General features: G+C 45.6%; 1 protein-coding gene across 1 annotated transcript; it reads left to right on the top strand.

The window, feature by feature from the left end:
• Positions 1-5552: 5552 nt before the first annotated feature.
• On the top strand, positions 5553-17363 carry c1ql4a (complement C1q like 4a). Its single transcript, XM_088290574.1, has 3 exons — positions 5553-5771; positions 6003-7170; positions 16256-17363. The coding sequence occupies exons 2-3, from the start codon at positions 6625-6627 to the stop codon at positions 16433-16435; spliced, it is 726 nt and encodes a 241-aa protein (XP_088146700.1). The 5' UTR covers positions 5553-5771; positions 6003-6624; the 3' UTR covers positions 16436-17363.
• The last annotated feature ends 470 nt before the right edge of the window (positions 17364-17833 follow it).

Below are 17833 nucleotides of genomic sequence, written 5' to 3'. Positions count from 1 at the left end.
CTTGTTTTTATCTCTGTCTTGTATTTTTAAGGTGGGTGACCAAGGCAATATTTAAGGATTTATCATGAGTTTGGGATGCCAATCCTCGTCTCCACCCTTGCCACGCAGTGTTGAAAGTAATTAAAATGTCCACGCGCTCCCATGGAGACTGGGTGAAAAGTGGGAGGAGCCAGACGAGGCATCTTATGAATCAGGTTAAGATCTGGATGCCTCCCTGCTGAGGTGTTCCAGCCACATCCCAGATCTAACTTTTAAGGCCTGCATGGTTCCAGAATCATTTGGTTCCACTCCACTGTTCCAGCTCGACTGTATCTTGTTGCTGCGTTATGTTTTAATTCAATCTGTAGCGCCATAAGTACGCCAACTGGAGATCACATCGGAAGGAGTGAGAGAATCCGTCGGAATGCTGAAGAGTTCCTGTGAGCTGTGAGACGGGGGAGGAGGCATGCCGGAGATAAACAGTTCTATTGGAAAGGAGGTGGGAGGAGAAGGCAGCTCAAGGGAGGGAGGGCAACATGTAAGGAGAGACGCAGAGGGTGGAGTGCTGGACAGATGACAAATTGTGATGAATAAATGCGCTTGAGGGCAGCATTATGGAGACTTGTGATTAATCGTGAGAATTCGAGTGGCTGTGCAACGCCATCGAAACGTGCCACTTTGCATAATCAGAGCTTCATGGAACAGCATCGCGCCGGAATGTACACGTGCACGCCTTTTGCATGCGCTGCTTACAAATAAAAAATCAAATACACTTACTGTGGAGAAAATGATGCATGGCGGGGTCACATGACATGCTCAATACTTTCTTTAAGTGCACGGCTGAGTCACATTTCGGCAGTGGCAGGCGGTCGAGGCCTTCTCTGCTGGCCTAACAATCAAGAAATCATGATCATATTCTTCACATTGATCTCATTTTATATCCTAGTGTGGAATTTTTAGGTTAGAGTTTTTATCCAATCAGAATTGCGCTAGCTCGTGTTGCCAGGCAGATTTCATAATGCCAGGAGCACGCACCATTCGTAGGACTCCACTAAAGGCCCGCCGCGGCATTTCGGTGTGAAGCCACGTCATTTGAGTGACTGGTTACACTTAGTTCCAGAATTATTTGGGCAAGCAAAATGATTCCTTTCTAAACATGATGGATTTGAAATAGTGGAAAGCAATCTTTAATTGAAGAGACCATCAAAATATGACATTTAGCATTGAGGAATTAGCACCATTTGTAATGAAATACCGCTCTAGAATCCTCATAAATAAGCGCCGCACTTTTTAATATTTGCATGAAAAATCTTTTGCCCGCTTTGAGGAGCGACGGATTTCCTCCCTGGCAATGCTTTGCCCGAGTTTGAATGGCGCCACCTTCACTTGCGTCTCCACTAAATGAGAAACAGACTCGATTGCCTCGAGATTTACGCCGTTTTATTTAATCTTTATTTCCCCAGGTAAGGCCGTGGAGAAGAGATTCTCATTTGCAATGCCAACCTGGCAGCACACCGAGTCAAACAAAGCACAATAACAGCAAATACAAATGCATGGACAACAAATTGGACTGTGTGACAAAATAGATTTTTTCAAAAATGCGAGCATGATGCAAAACATTTTTTTCAAGCGTTTCATTTGAACTCCATTGAGATTTTACGGTATATGACGGCAAACGACATCATTGTCCGGCAAGTCATCCCATAACTTTTTCCTGCGACTGACAACTCACATTTTACGTTTCTTGAAGAGGCGCTCACTTCATTTTCCGTTTCAACGGACAAGAGCAGCACGGCTGCGTTTCCTCCTGTGTGGTCTTCCTGCAGATTACACGTCATTCGTCGCAGCTTGGAACGCCACGTCAACGACACACAACCTCCGAATGACTTCCGAATTCATTTCCAAGTGGACGGGAAAGGAAGATCATTTTGAGAGCAAAATTCCCGCCCACGTAAACTGCGGAACGTGCGAGCGCTGCCACTCGGCCATGTGACGCTGATGCGCCTCGCTGGCATATTGTGTCTCGATCCATCACAGCTGACGATCAATGCGTTGCTCCTCCCCTTTTCCGTGTTACGGCGTGATGGACAAATGCACCTGCATCCGACATATAAACCACTCGGCGGAGGCCATTATTTTGCCTGCTTGCAAGAAACGATGGATTTATTTTGTGCAATGCAATCCCTAAATGTTCCGCATTAAAAGCGTGGAGTTATTTAATGTTGCTGCGGTCGCTTGATTTGAAGAATTAGTATCGGAAACCACGCGGACCAAGCGGCCGAAGCCGAGGAGAAATATAACGTGACTAATGTGGCCATAAATAAGTTCTCGTTTGCCTCCTTTCTTTGTTTACACCGAGGAGAGAGGAGCGAGAACAAAAAAAAAATGATGCATCCGCACAAAAAGACAGAGATTTACTGGCTGCACCTTAATACGTGAAATGAATCACGAAACGGGCTAACAACTCTGGCGGGCCGCTACTTATCCTCGTGTGACTCCCGCGTTTTGCGTGTTTTGTTGATGGCGACAACGAAGTCCCGTGCAGCAGCCGGCCTCGTCAGAAAGCAAAAGCAATGACGACTTTGGTCACCACAAAGAATATTATTGAAATGAAGTTGGAATGAAGAGGAAGCACAAAGGCAGACAGACGCTTGAGAGACATGCACATATTTCAATATTAATCGCCTCAGTAATATTTTAACAGGCTGTAAAAATCCAATCGTGAGCATATTGCCTCGGCTGGCAAAGATGATTCGTCCCCTGACGCAAAGCACGTTTATTTTGGGCGAGATCGCGACCAACCTTTTTCGAGGCCAGGGCGCCCGTTTTACAGGAGAAAGATTTCAGTCTCCCCCTTTCTTGCTTGGGCTATTCCTCTTCTCCTTTCCAATGCATGCTTTCCGCTTTCCAAAAGTTCCTCTCTGCTCTCACCGCAGGTGCCAATGACATTGTTGAAAATCAGCGTCCACGGCGAGTCCAATGTGACCTTCTCCGTCATCCGATCCATCACCATTGAAAAGAGGCAGGGGTGCAGAGTTGATCCCTGATGCACTCCCACCTCCATCCTCACCTCCCCCGCCAAGACGAGTACGACTTGAACATTTTTATTTCTGCCACTCCACAGATGTGGGTGACCCAATGTTGCCGCCTCTTTTGGAGTCAAGTCTTCACGACAGCCATTTTCTTCTTTTTGACAAAGTCCACCACCAATTTCAACTCCCGGCTAACAGATCAACAATTCTCGGCACTCGTGCGGACGTGGTTTTCTACCTTTTTCACTCTACCGCACGCATATGAAATGTTAGAGCAGCGGTCTCAATCCTGTTCCTTGTTCCTCCAGTGTCCCGCCTGTTTTTTATTTCTCCCTGCTGCAACATGATCACGATCGTGATCGAGCTTCTACTGCCCTTGAAAAAATAATAAGATGCTGATAATCAGAACATTTCTATATTGGAGCACAGGTGGTCTGCTGTCCGACTGTGTTGAGGCCAACAGATGCCAACGTCTTGTCCTGGCCAGGTTCACGTTGCTGATTAGTCAACACAAATCTTTAATGACAGCAAAATAAATAAATGAAAAATTAAACTGAAACGAATAAAAGCAAGTCCAAAATTCAGACTACTTACTTTTTTTTTTTTTTTTTTAAACATACCGTATTTTGTGGACAATAAGTCACTATTTTTTTCATCAATTTTGAACCTTGCGACTAATTCAAGGGTGCATCTTTTCTGAGGATTTTTCTTTCACCACTAGGGGCGCTCTGTAGTTCAGAAAATACACTACATAAATCAATTTTTTTTTCTATTGGGTCTGCTCTGTTTTAATGAGCAAAGTTGTTGCCGTGTCAAAAAACCGTTCTGTACATGCAGTTTTTTTCTCGACATAGAAAACTGTGGCTTGTATATCAGGTTTTTTTTTGTTTCCCCCGCAAAACAGTTGCTGCGCCTTCTAATCTGGAAAAATACTTTGTTTCTGAAAAATAATTTTCATACAATACAACTTGAATTATACACTGACGACTTTTGCTCAATTAATATTGTACAATGTGACTTTAACGTGTAGCAAAGTTATTTCGTAGGAAGATGCTTTCACGATGTACTCTATTTCTGCCTGCAAACGATGAACAAACTCTTTGTATGCCCGCTTCCATGTGAACACCTAGAGTGTGTTTGAGGGTGAGTCAAAGGTAGAGCACAATGTGTTGGACAGGGTGTCTCACTAATGAGGCTGTTCGCCGCACGCACGCGCACGCGCACGCGCACGGTCAGGGGAACGTTTAGAGTCGACCCTCTGTTACTCACAAATCACGGCCGGCAAGACTTCCGCCGTCAGCCGCCGCTGTCCTCGCCTCCACACACAAGATGAAAACGTCTGATTTTTGTTTTGCCGTCCTTCGCTAAAGTGACGAGCTTGCCTCAAAACAATCAAATGAATGAATGAATAAATGCATACAAAAGAACGGGTGAAAGGGAGCAAGCACACAAGAGTGGCAAGCATCAACGTCGTGAAATGTGCGAGATGCGATTAGTGATGGACATTCAAAGTCAGATTTGGGTGTTGTGAAATAAAGAAACCGGAAAGCGGAAATATTCGTCATGACTTTAATTGGATCAAAATTCTAAATTTGAAAGCTAGAAAATTATTACAGCACATTCTGAGACATCATGACAGCAAATGTATTATATATCTATATATAGATATATATATATCTATATATATATATATATATATTGTTCTTTATTCTGTCTTTTTGGTATCATCGTTTTTCTTATTCTCGATTTTTTAAGGTATTTCCAATAATTCTACTGGCTTAAAGTGAAGTCTTACCAAATATGCTTCCGTGCCATATGAAGGACTACAAACTTCAAAAGTTGAACTATCAGATTATACATTACAACCTCTTGGAATGGAGACTGGACAAAAAAAAAAGGAAGCATCATTGTATATAATTATAAAAGAGATACAGTCACAAACGAACTTGTTCGTGCAGGCAAGACATTTGGACACATTTTGCTTTGGTTCACAAATCGTCTTTTGTCTGCAAAAATATTTCTGGTATCTTTTTGTTTTTTATTTTCAACTATCCCCCAGCATGGTCAACTTCCGATACCTTTCGATTGTGTTTTAGGAATATAGTATGGGCCCAAAAAATCTAAAAACAAAGTGTCCCTTCATTTATTTCTGTATTCAACTCGAACCAGGAAAAGAAAAATGCTTCTGGTGCTGAAACTGATTAATTATATTTGTATTTGTTTAAATTCAGAATTAATTCAATTTGAGAAAGGAGATTTGACCAATAATACCAAAATTTGGGAATTGAATCAGCACCAGCCCCCCACCCCCCCCTTAACATTTGCATCTCGAATCCTCTATAATTTTAGTTTTAGAATATGCTGTGAGGAAATTAAGACTGCAAGTGGCCCCTGGGCCAGGCTTTGGATACCTTTACTGGGATGGAGCGAGGGAGGGGGGGGAGAGAGAGAGAGAGAGAGAGAGAGAGAGAGAGAGCGAGAGCGTGCTCTAACAGGTGTGTCTCCAAACGCAACCGTGCGGCAGTCCAGTGCTTTGGTGGACATCTGCAGCACCAAATTTGCTATTTTGGACCTACTTTAAAAAAGGTGCGATTTTTCTGTGCTCTGCTGTCGCTGACGTCACCCCGGTGTCAAAGTCCCTCTCCGACCCGGACGGAGACAAAAGATTAGGTGCTAATTGAGATCCTTGGAACATTTTGCCGTGACGAGACGAGAGGACCGATTGTCTCGAATATGTTCGGAGATTCCTGAGGAGTGACGGTGAGCAGCCTTTTACTTTTTCTCCGGACTCAGTTGTGCAAGTCAACGGATCAAGTTATTCAATTTCACTTCTTTGCATGTGTTGAAATATTCACGCCATCACTCATGAATGATTTTGAGAATCCTCATCCTATGTTTGCACGATTCAAAAACGATGCGTTATCATAAAGGCATTTTGCGTTTGATTTTTGTAAAGTTGAGTTTCAATTGCGTATCGTTTTCTCCCCTCAGTGCCGAAATAGCGGAGGAAGGGTTCCAAAGCTCGGTCGGACGCGACAAGCAAGATGTTGGTGGCGGGAAGAAGATAATCGCTCAACTTGTGTTAGATGGCCAAGCGTCAACATTTCGAGGGGCTTCTTGAATGACGGCAGCGTGTGCCGGCAACACATTTGGCAGCACTCCTTCATTGACGTCTTGTCTTTGATGCAAATAAATGAAGAGGTTTCAAGTTTGAAATTCAAACCAAATCAAAAGTCCTTTTTTCCAACAATGTTTTTGGGCCTATTTTTTGCTCGGCCCAAATATTTATGATCTCAAACTCCAGTGTGGTAAAGCTTCATTCCTCTTATCTTTTTATTATTTTTTTTGGTGATCGCCCCTGGACGCTGTCATCATTTTTCTTGGAGCTTTTCATCTGCGTGTGTTCCTCTGGCTGTCTGCCATTTGCCCTCTCTCATCTCTCAGTACACGCTCGCTCGCATCCTCGCCCACCTTTTCACATCACACCGGTCCCGTGAGAGGCGTCACCCTGGCGGGCGGCATTCCAATCAAGGGGGAGGAGGACTTTCTGACACTGGCTGCTTCGCGCCTCACCCGCAGGAAGCGTGTGATTGGCGCGGCCGTAGGTGTAGCTATGGTTCTCATTCTGCTGGTGGCCATTCCCCTGCTGGTCCACACAACCAAAGGAGGAAACTCGGGAAGCCAAGGGAGCCATTACGAAATGCTCGGAAGCTGCCGGATGGTCTGCGACGCCTACACCGCCTCTCAGCCGGGCCAGGAATTAACGGCGGTGTCTCCGCCACCCCAGGATTACTCTGGGAAGAAGATCCGCTCCGGCATCCGGGGACCTCCGGGAATCCCCGGCCCCCCGGGAGCACGAGGGCCGCCCGGGGAGCCGGGCAAGCCGGGTCCGCAAGGTCCCCCGGGTCCCGGTCCGGGCGGCTATTCTCCCTCCCTCTACACTCCCAAGATTGCCTTTTATGCAGGGCTGCGCAAGCAGCACGAGGGGAGCGAGGTTCTGAAGTTTGATGACGTGGTCACCAACGTGGGCAACTACTATGAGCCCAGCACTGGCAAGTTCACCTGCCCGCTGCCTGGCATTTACTTCTTCACCTATCACGTGCTCATGAGAGGGGGTGACGGCACCAGCATGTGGGCGGACTTGAAGAAGAACGGACTGGTGAGTAAATGTGTGTGTGTGCGGCAAAGTGGAAGCGTGTGGACAAGACGTCCATCCAGGGTTGGACTGGCAGACGGCTGATAGGCCGCCATCTTATTAGGAAATCCACAATTGAGAGGGAGCAGCCCCTTAAGTCATTTCAAATACAGAGTCCAAACTGGACCAATCAACATCAGTGCAGTACGTGGAGGAGTCATGTATGATATCCTTTGGACTATAAGGTGCAAAATCGTTTCTTTTTTTCCGAAAAATCAACCGTGAGCCTTATAATCAGGAGTGCCTTATGTATGGCGGTCGAATGGAAGTGGATTCCAGTTTGACTTATTTGCTGTTCTGGTTTAATAATGCGTCTTCTAACCCGGTGACATTTCTGAACGTAGGCCTGCTCAGTGAGACTGCGCCTTATAAGCCGGTTAGCTTTACAGTCCTAAAAATACGGTCATTACAAATTTTTTAAGAATCCGTCGTAAGAATAGTTGAACAGAGTCATGGCTTCATGAACTAAAAAGCAGACATCCCCAACGTTGCTCGTCACATTGAGAATACAAGCAGGAGCAAAAACGAAGCAAAAAAGGAGCATTTGTGAAGAATGAAGAGATTTTGGCTCATTAATTGCAGGATACACAACGGTGTCGGCTCTCATTGGCTGTTGGCTAACAAATGCACATCAGTGCAAGAGCTAGAAGAAGACTTGAAGCAAATCAATGGCAAATGAAATGGAATTATCGAGTAAATTAAGCTCAGCCAAATGTTGCTTTTTATTTGATGACCGTGTTGAGCGACGTTGCGGATGTGCGGGGAATTTCATGAAAGTCCGACTGTGGATCGTATGAGAAACAATGACTTCTCAGTTACGTGAGATGGCGGCAAGCATTTGGTCCAAACCAAAAATACCACCGCCAATTTTTTTAGTGCCAGTCCAGCTCTGCAACCATCTTCTACCACTTCTCCTATCAGCGTCACGCCGACTGTGGGCAAGAGGCACACTCACACTCGCCGGTGTTGATGAAAAAAAAAATACAAACATTTGGAAAGAGGTCAGACGATTCGACATGAAAGCGTCTCGGACGTCTGGCCAAAACGGGGTCTTAAAGCGAGATCTGATATGGTCCTGTACGCGAACGATGCAATCAATACACATATCACAGCAGGTGGTCAAAGGACGTGGGAAAGAAAGTATAGATGGCCTCTCAGGGAGCTTTCAAAGGTGTGTTAGCGGCGCAGGGTGTGTGATGTGATTTTTCTCCCACTTCTGGAATTTCATGCACCGGTTTCTCATCGCTACCTTTTGTTAATGCTCTGACTCGAGTCACGTCATTATGTTGTATTTTCTCATTCATCCCAAAGTTGCAGTTCACAAAATCATTCCTGTGCTACCCGTACGAAAATCTGACGCGCGCACCTTCCCACTATCCGTGACCTAAAAGAAGACGCGTTTAACCCGACGTACTACCGACTCATGTTCACCACCAACATTGAACTCTTCACATTCCGAGCGCACTTTTCTTCGCGGGTGGCCACGTGACGGTTGACAAATGAAAGAATCATCCTTTCGTCCTTTCCCTCATTAAAGACGCATTCATACAGTCTGAAGTCGCCTGTCTGCCGCCCGACATTTACATTTGCATTTGCACGTGCGCTTGTGCTGCTGCTAAATGACAAGTGGCAGAACGCGGCCGTCACCAAAAGGAACAGTCTAATTAGAGAGGATCACACATCCAGCTTGATTATCGACGAAAGAACGTCCATCACTGGACGGTCCAGTCGCTTGACACCTCGGCTAAATTAATAATGAATGCAAAATTGACAGTCCACTCATCCACTCCTGCATTCCCCAGACACTAATTAAAGATAGAGAGGGATGTGTCGGCGGGGGAGGGAGGGGGGGGTGGTGTGTTTGGGGGTGTGAGAGGTAAGAAGAGCCAGGATATATCACCTCGATTCACAACATCATTAAAAGACTCCAAATTCAAGATTTTTTTTTTCCAGCATTCGTCATGCAAAGACGTTTTGAACACGAATACAGTTCTTGAGAGTCTGACCATCGCGGTTTAAAAGGATCCTCCTCATTTTTGAAAGGAAACGAGCAAACATCCGTCAAGTGGCCCGTCGGATGTCCTGTATTGTCATTCAAGTCATCTTCGCCTGATAAATAATTGAAACATTTTAGATGAGATCCTCTCGACAGCCACAATAACGTTTCTTCTGTAAATGCCCCCCCCCTCCCCCCTCCCCTACTTGTTCATTGATTCGCCATTTATTATATTTTCATTCAACTCAATTATTTAACCTCATCGTGGTCCATCTGACGCCCGTCACGTAGCCTTCTTTAAACGGTTCCGTTAAGTGGGCGGGCGCTTGCCTAACAAGGCTTGACGGAAAGCTAAAAGACGGTGCGAGCAGCAGTCAAAGCTGCTAAAGAACTGGATCAGATGTGGAGCGAGTCCAGCCTGCAAGCCACCGGGTGGCGAAGCTTTGCCAAAAATGCGATTGGCTGGTAACCAGTTTAGGGTGTGACCCCGCCTCCTGCCCGAAGACAGCTGGGATAGGCTCCAGCACCCCCCCGCGACCCTTCTGAAGACAAGCGGCACAGAGAATGCGCTGTCCCTTTAAGAAAGTGTGAAAAAGAAGAGGCGCTTCCTGCTCACACCAAGAAGGTAGTCGTTGTCAAGTTGTGTCTGACGCTTAAGTCCAGAAAACGGCATTCCCTCCAAGTCTTTTTCAAATTATTACCCGTCGATTGATGTTAGTTAGCAGAGCTCGAAATCGCAAATTCGCCATTTTGTTTGTGAGTCTTAGACTTTTTAGTCATTTTTTATTTTGTATTTGTTACGGTTTCACACGTGCCGTATAAAAGGAAAGTCGAAAGCCGTCCTGGCGTCAGTGACTAATTGTGTGGAGGTGTTTTACGACCTGGTTTGCAGAAAGGTTCTGTGAGGCCAGTACAGAGTAAGAAGGAATGAGATTGAGCACCTCAACATGACAGGCACCAGCCGAGATGTCCACTTGCAAGGGAGGGAAAGAGAAGAAAAGCGAGTTGATGGGAATTTGGGGGGTGATGCAGAAGAAGATGGATGACTTGATGGAGGCGAGGTGACAGTGGGCCGCTAGACGAGCCATCGGGGAGGCCGGCGACGAAGGCCGGGACCAGAACGGCACGTCGCCGCTTGACAAGTCGTCAAGGTCGGCTGCAGCAAGACGGAAACGAGCTCGGTCTTGTTTTACTGGACGGCCCCAAAAGAAAATCGCAATCTGGTGATTCTTGCGCTCCATTATTGTTGGGATTTTTTTTTTGTCATAATCCAAACTACTGCTATCATGAAAAAAAAAAAAAAACGTCTTGAACTGCACTTGCAACGTTTTTTTTTTTTTGACATCTTCACTCAGGAGCGGCACGGTGGACGACTGGTTAGCAAATCAGCCTCACAGGGCAGAGGTCGTGGGTCCGTCCAGTACGACCCACAGACCAAACACCAGAACCTTCTGTGGAATAATCCGAAGAACGCAAGATAGTCCAAATGCAAACACAAAATCACGTTCATCGTATTATTCAGCGTGAGGGACGTCGTCCGCGGTGAGTTGTTGCCGTGGCGCCAGACGATCAAGCGCAGTCGTATGTCAACAAAGAAATCAGAACGTGGCACAGAAGGCTGGAAAAGGTTGCGAGACTCCCGCTGGGATTGCTTCCGTTGGGAAAACCACAAGTTTGGATTTGGAATATAACATTTGTGACACCAGGCTTGGAAGCACCCCTTTTTTTTTAAATTTTTTTTTATGAGGGTGATAGTTTGGCCGTGGAACGGGATTATTTCCTCAAGGAAGACCCGTCAGTAGGTGCCCCACAACAGACATGTTGGGAAACCTGAAAAGCCCGACTGTATTGTGCTACACTTTAGCATACCGTACTTATGCGGAAGATAAAGCGCACCCGTATATAAGCCGCAGCAACTCTTTTGGAAAAAAAAAAAAGCCGCAGTTTTCTATGTAGACAAAAATGTGTTGTTTACTGCGTGTACATAATTTTGTACTGTGAATGCACAAAAAGGTACAAAAACAGATTGTTAAAACAGTGGCTTTTAACACGGCATCTACTTTGCTCATTAAAACAGAACAGACACAAGAAAAAAAAAAAAAGAGATTTTTTTACCGTATTTTCTGAACTTTATAGCACCCCTAGTGGCGAAAGAAAAATCTACAGAAAAGCTGCACTGTTGCATTCGCCGCATGGTTCAAAATCGAGGAATTTTTATAGTTTTCTTCTATTAATTTGAAAGCACTACTGAGCCTCGTGGGGACCGCGTGTGTGTAACAAGATGTTGCTAATGCGATGCCTCCATCCTGGGAGGATGCGTTGACTGCGGCAGGGCTTCCATGGGATTCCCGGAGATCCGATAGCTATTAAATTCCCTAAATCCCCACCCTGTGAGCCCAACATGCTCACACCTCAATCTAACTTCCACAAATCATTCCAGCTTGACCGGGATTCGGGCTCTGGGGATTTGTGATTGAAGAGCACGCTTCGGCTCTTGCTTCAGATGACACGACACGCAATCAAAGCGCGAGGAAATGTCACGATCATGTCGACGGAAACGCATCATTTGTTCTGCGCTCGCTGGAAAGCACGTCGACATCACATATTTGATATTTAAGGATTTTAATAGGAATTGTGAAAAGGAAAACACTCGATATTCCCAAGAGGACGGCAGTCAGTTCAGGAAAAGTTCTTTTTTTAAGGCTGGCGACAGGTGATTTTGTTTTGTCTCAGCTTCTTCTTTTTAAGGATCTAGTAGAAATCAACATGGACTCATTTGCCATATTTCATTGAAAATGTTCTTGACTGGTTGGTTTGGCGGATTCCATCGCAGCAACAAAATGCTAATTTGTTGTCAAGGAAATACGAATAGTCGAATGTGCACAAAGTACGCATTTTTACTCACGACTTACAAGAAAATTGGGTGGGCAACCCCAAAAATGGTCTGGTATTCAGTCGTGTGAATTTATTTCATTTGAAGATTGGCATGAGCTTCAGAGCCATTCGGAAAAGGCTGACTCTGCAGAAAACGGAATAAACACACTCGTGTTTTGGAATTTTTCTTGTGTAATTGAATATCGAATAATCAGCAACCGGCGGTGATCGATCTGTCAATTCGCTCCCAACTTAATCAACAATCTGAAAATCGAAAAACATGATTTAAAATGAACCTTGCTCATTTTGGAGTGAATCTCGCAACGTTAGCCAACAAATGTAAAGTCGCAGAACAATCTGGAGAAATGAAATAATAATGCCGCCAACGAACATTGCAGATGAACACACGTGACGCCCCGTTCGGGCTTCTGCACTTTTCTCACCTACGTTTTAATAGCCTCCTCAAAGGTCAAGTGATGATAAAATGTCATCACTTGCTGCTACCTCTCGGAACTTCGCCAACGGTTAATACGGGCGAAATCTCATCCGCCTTCAAGGAAGGTCCAGGATTCTACTCACGAAAGCGCCTCTCCGAACGCCCTGACACAATCGTGCTGTCCATTTTGAAGCAGAACGCTGAGCGGGATCTTATAGCAATCTGGGATATGCTTCATGCTATGGACACTTGCCGCGAGGCTCCCAAAGGTGAAGGACGATCTGTTCGATAAATATTCAATTTAGGCGCACACACGCCAGTAAAGTGAAGCCCGCACTCCAGCTCTTCCTTGCGCATCTTCCCATGTGCTGCGGTCCCTTCGGTAAGTTTAACGGCGACTTTTCTATTGTCTCCGCTCTAAGAGGTCAGTATATCACGTTGAATGAATCCTGTCACTTTTATTACCCGTGGAGCGCCGCGCCACAGATGAAAACAAGACTTCATATAGCCCCAGCATCTCTCTGGTCTCACAAAATAGCCTTGCTTGATCAGTCCGTGACGCTGGACGCCCCCTCCCTCGCCGTCCCCCGGACCCTTTCTTCTTTTTTTCTAAACGTGTCTTTCTTTCAGCTCAGAGCCTCGGCTTTTATTCGAGACGGCGACCGACCACCGAGTCCATACCTGTGGTGACTGCTCCCAGGTGGCTTTAGTGGAGACGCTATTATGAAAGGGTTAGGCGGGGACTGCCATTGGCGAGTCCCACGGGGGTCACTGACGCATGCTTTGGATCCAAGGGCGTGTTGGCCAACGGGAATTCCAGGAAAATGTCTGGATTTTCCTGCACGGCCAGTCTATTTACAATCACAGCTGCGTTTGAGCGCGTGATGACTTCAGTCACAACCTCCAACCAAGTGCTTCTCAAGTACTTTTCTGTTACACCCACGCCTAGCAAGAAAAAAAAAATTGCGCCCCCTCCCCACCACCCACGCTTTGCAGCGACGATAAATAATAGCATTTTCGTTGCAAAAAAAAACAAAAAACCCTACACCGTCGAGTTAATATTCGCTGAGCACAATGAGCAAGGAAAGCGCCACTGCCACCTACTGGAGTGGGTGTGCAATTACACTTTATTGCAGTACGGCGGAAAAAAAGCATGTTCCCCAGGGTCCCACGCACCCCCCCAGGGGGGCCCGCCCCACTATTTGAGAAGCACTGCTCCAACCCTCCCGGAACGTCGGTAGCGGCTCGTCTCTGATTGTTTTGCGATCAACACAATGTGCAGGATCAGTCGTCGTCCGCCATCCATATCAAACACATCTTTTGCCTCCCGGTCTTAACACCAAATCAACCTCGCAAACAACCATGCCTCTCTGTCTGCGTTGTGTATTAATCGATGACTTGTGTTATCGCGACAACGCAAGCAGAAGCATCACTTCATTTCTTACATATTGGCGAAAATCTTTTGTTTTTTGCTCAAAAGAATTCCCCCAGATAAAGCGATGAGAATCTGCTGCAGCCTAATGGGGTGAAAGCGTGTCCCTTCGTGTCGGCCGCCACTTGGGCAAAAATAATGAGCGGGATGACATATGCCTGACATTGATAGGACGGCACCACCGCAACATCGCTGTCAGCCGCGGCCAAAAGATGCAAATGTGATTTTGGCGGTCACCAAACACGTCAAACACAACAACAATCGAACCTTTACTCATGACCGAGTAAACGCATTCGCTGGAGGAATTCCTCAGGATGATGGCGACCATTTAAAAAGCTCCATTGAACGTGGACGGGCTCGTTTTGGTATTTTGGGATACAACGTTTGACATTAAACAATGTGAGCCAGAAGAAACGCGCTTTGCCATAATTTGCCAAAAAAATAAAGCGGTTAAATTATGCTCTATTTTTTGCCCTCAAGCAGTCAGAAGGGGAGGAAAAAAGAAAACAAGTGCGGTGTCCAAACTATTAGCAAAATTTGAATGTAGCTCCGCTTGACTAATTCCTCCTCTCTCGAGTTTTGACCCCGAGTCACGCTCAAGCACGAGCGCGATTCTCTAACATGGAAATTCATATTGAGATGTGATTAGAAAAGTGGCTAGTCGAGATAAATGCTGCCAGGGAACATAAATCAAACTTCCACAAAATAGCAGTGCTAGCTAAACTAAACTAGCATTTGCACATTAAACGAGCCGACATTAGCCGTGGCTGCTACATTGCTAGCGTAAATCGTTTGTAATCAAGTGTTCAAAAAAAATAAATTGCCACGTAACAGCCATGCTAATGTTAATCCCGCGGTTTTAAATGAAAATTTTTCAGATTTTGAGGAAAGCAAGACAGATAATGGATGGATGGATGACGTTTTTCAGGGCTCATTTCACTCATGAACTGTTTGGTTGTACTGACTGTTTTAAAAAATATGTCAAAGAGCAAAATTTGATTTTTTTTTCCAACCTCCTCCTTTTCATTCTGTAGTGCCAATTCGTGAATTGTATTTCTTGCGCAGCAAACCACAGTTGGAAAATACAACATGACTGAACTAGCGATACAAAAACAGAATCTCCAAGATTCCACAAATGCACAATTGTATTTTGTGTCAATGTGCACTTCATAGCGTTATCGCAACGGCAAAGTACGGAGCGAAAAAAATCTAATCGAGAAAAGTTTGCAGAGCTGTTCAGCCCGCCGGGAGTGTGACTTCAATGCGAGTTAAAAGGAATCAGGAGCATGTTTAACTACTGCTCTCTCGTGTGTTTTACATGTGGGATGCAGCATCTTGTTTAAAGAGATCTCGTCTCAACTCTCGCAAGAAAATTAAATGGCACCAGGTGGGGGTGGCCTTTTGGGTGCTTCCAAGTTGATGCACGTTGATTGGGGAGGAAGGCGACACGTGATAGTGATGACACGGCGGCAGATGAGGTGCAGATCATATTCCGCAGCTGTCACGGAGACGCGTTCGGTCCGTCTGCGCGCTGACAGAGATTGACTGCTCGCGACGTCGACGGACGCTGAGCGCGACGCAAGGCCACCGATGGCTGACATATGACCGCTGACTGCGGAAAACGGAGACGTTGAACATTTCATGAATTCAAGAACTTTGTCAGCGAACACCAGGATTTCTACTCGACCACCACCGGTGCACCAAACTTGCCTTAAATGCAACAGTTTTTTTTCTTCATAGTCAGATAGCCCCCCCAACAGAGAAATCCCGTTTTCCCCTCCATCTCGGAACGTGTACGGTACTTAAACATCAAGAGAGAGTGGACCCAATTAAATGTGTTAGCCAACAAGTAAAGATCCACTGCCTGCGGGTCAATAAGGCTCAAGTTGCACACGGCATGCAAATGGAAAGCTGCCTGGCTTCAGTAGTGGCCACTCGATATCGAGCTGGACGACGCCATCAGAAGCAACAGGTCAATAGTGACGCTGCTGCTCTCCTGCCCGCCGATGTCGCTTATCTCCAAATCTCCACCCCGCAGCCGCCACCGCAACCGATCGATACGAGGACGAGTATCTGTGTTCTCGGTCCACCTCGGGGGTCAGAGGTCAGCGAGCTGCTCGTCCGTTTATACGCCGTGACCTTTGATCCTGGAAGGCCGCGATGTCATCCTTAAATATGATCGTGTCGTTTGAGTGTGTTGAATAATTGAAACGTGAGCAAAAAAAAAAGTCCAAAGGTGACGGGAGATTGACGTACGGTTGGTTTGAAGACGCCAAAGTCATGCATTTGTGTGTCCCTTTACGCGTGACAGGTAAGAGCCAGCGCCATCGCTCAGGACGCCGATCAGAATTACGACTACGCGTCCAACAGTGTGATCTTGCATTTGGACGTGGGCGATGAGGTGTGCGTGCAGCTAGACGGCGGGAAAGTCCACGGGGGCAACACAAACAAGTACAGCACCTTCTCCGGATTCCTCATCTACCCGGACTGACGAGAAGCAAACCGAAGCCGAAGAGTCGACTTGCTTTCCAATCCTGTTATACGTTCAAACAGACTTCCAACACACAACCCAACACACGCATGGAGACCTATGCACCCCCCCCCCCCCACACACACACACACACACTCACACTCATGTCATCAGAATAAATGAGTGGGTGGGGGATAGAAAAGGGCAAATTACAATGAAGTTGATTTTTAACAACCTCCTTTGTGTGCACTTTGTGGCTCTAAAATACGCAAAATATTCAAATGTGAACTGAAAATCAAACTAAGATCGCTCATCATGTTTGTTATGCAATAATTGCGTTGTGAGTAATCATTACGAAAACTCATGTTCCTTGCACTGACCTGCAAAGTATTTCGTTGAGTATTTCTGCTCTCTATTAATATCCCTGCAAAAATACACACCAGAACGAGATGCCACGCAATGCATGTATCAAAAAATGGCAGCCATTCAAGGATTACAATAAAGTGCCCAGTTGTGATTGATGTCATCCAAAATGTATTCATTCAACAATATGCTAAATGTGGTCGTATGACTCGCTGTTGTGATTCTCGATGGCAAAAGCGCGGTCATTAATTTCTTTCACACAGTCAATCAAACCGGAATACAGTCATATTTGTAAACGCAAAGTCAAGTATTGATCAAATTGTCCGTGTGCACCTTTTACTGTAAAACGCGTTTGTCTCTTTATGTCTGCAGGGAAACGAGAACCAGTTTGCATTTCCCAAGCCAAAAAGGATTGCATTCATTTTATAGTTTCTCTTTTACAACTGCAATTGTGTGTGAGATGGCATTCAAGTGTATTATTGATTATTGTTTGTGTGTGTGTGTGTACACGAATGGATGCAGAATATCGACAAGAAGCGGCAAATGGGACAAATAGAGTTTTACCCAAATTAAATGTTGTACGGTACATCATACTTTCATATGTTCAGTTTTTTTTCTCTTCATGATCTTTTTCTCAAGGAACATCTCGTCTGTCCGCTACAATATGTTAAAGAGGTCGGGTAAACAATTACTATTAAATAATCTATGCCTATATCATGCGTGTTCTGCGTTATTGTTGAGTGTCACAAACGTGCACGCTCCATCACGTGGTGTGCATGTGCGTGCGCGCGTGTAGCATTGAATACACGGCGAGCCACAGTGGACTTAACAAGCCGAGAGGCGAGCCACCGGCCGCATGCTTCAACATGGATTTCCATTATCCGTCTTACGACACCGTCCAAGGCGCAAACGTTACCGCCATCATATTGATCTGCAGTTCTACGACAAGCCTGCATTTGCAAAATGTATTCCTTTTTCGGGTGGGGCAATATCACGATGAATTGTGCACGAGCTAAATTAGTTTTTGGGGGTTTTAACTCAAATCAGTTGTTGCAA

The sequence above is a fragment of the Idiotropiscis lumnitzeri genome, chromosome 3 (genome assembly GCF_059441095.1).
Source record: "Idiotropiscis lumnitzeri isolate Australia: NSW breed Sydney's pygmy pipehorse chromosome 3, RoL_Ilum_1.0, whole genome shotgun sequence".
In the NCBI taxonomy this organism is placed as follows: domain Eukaryota; kingdom Metazoa; phylum Chordata; class Actinopteri; order Syngnathiformes; family Syngnathidae; genus Idiotropiscis; species Idiotropiscis lumnitzeri.
This window is presented reverse-complemented; position numbering and strand designations above follow the sequence as displayed.

Bases quoted from the DNA above. Each gene is read 5' to 3' on its own strand.
- c1ql4a (XM_088290574.1), top strand. From the start codon at position 6,625: ATGGTTCTCATTCTGCTGGTGGCCATTCCCCTGCTGGTCCACACAACC. The intron at 7,171-16,255 runs GTGAGTAAATGT...TACGCGTGACAG, and splicing joins ACTTGAAGAAGAACGGACTG to GTAAGAGCCAGCGCCATCGC.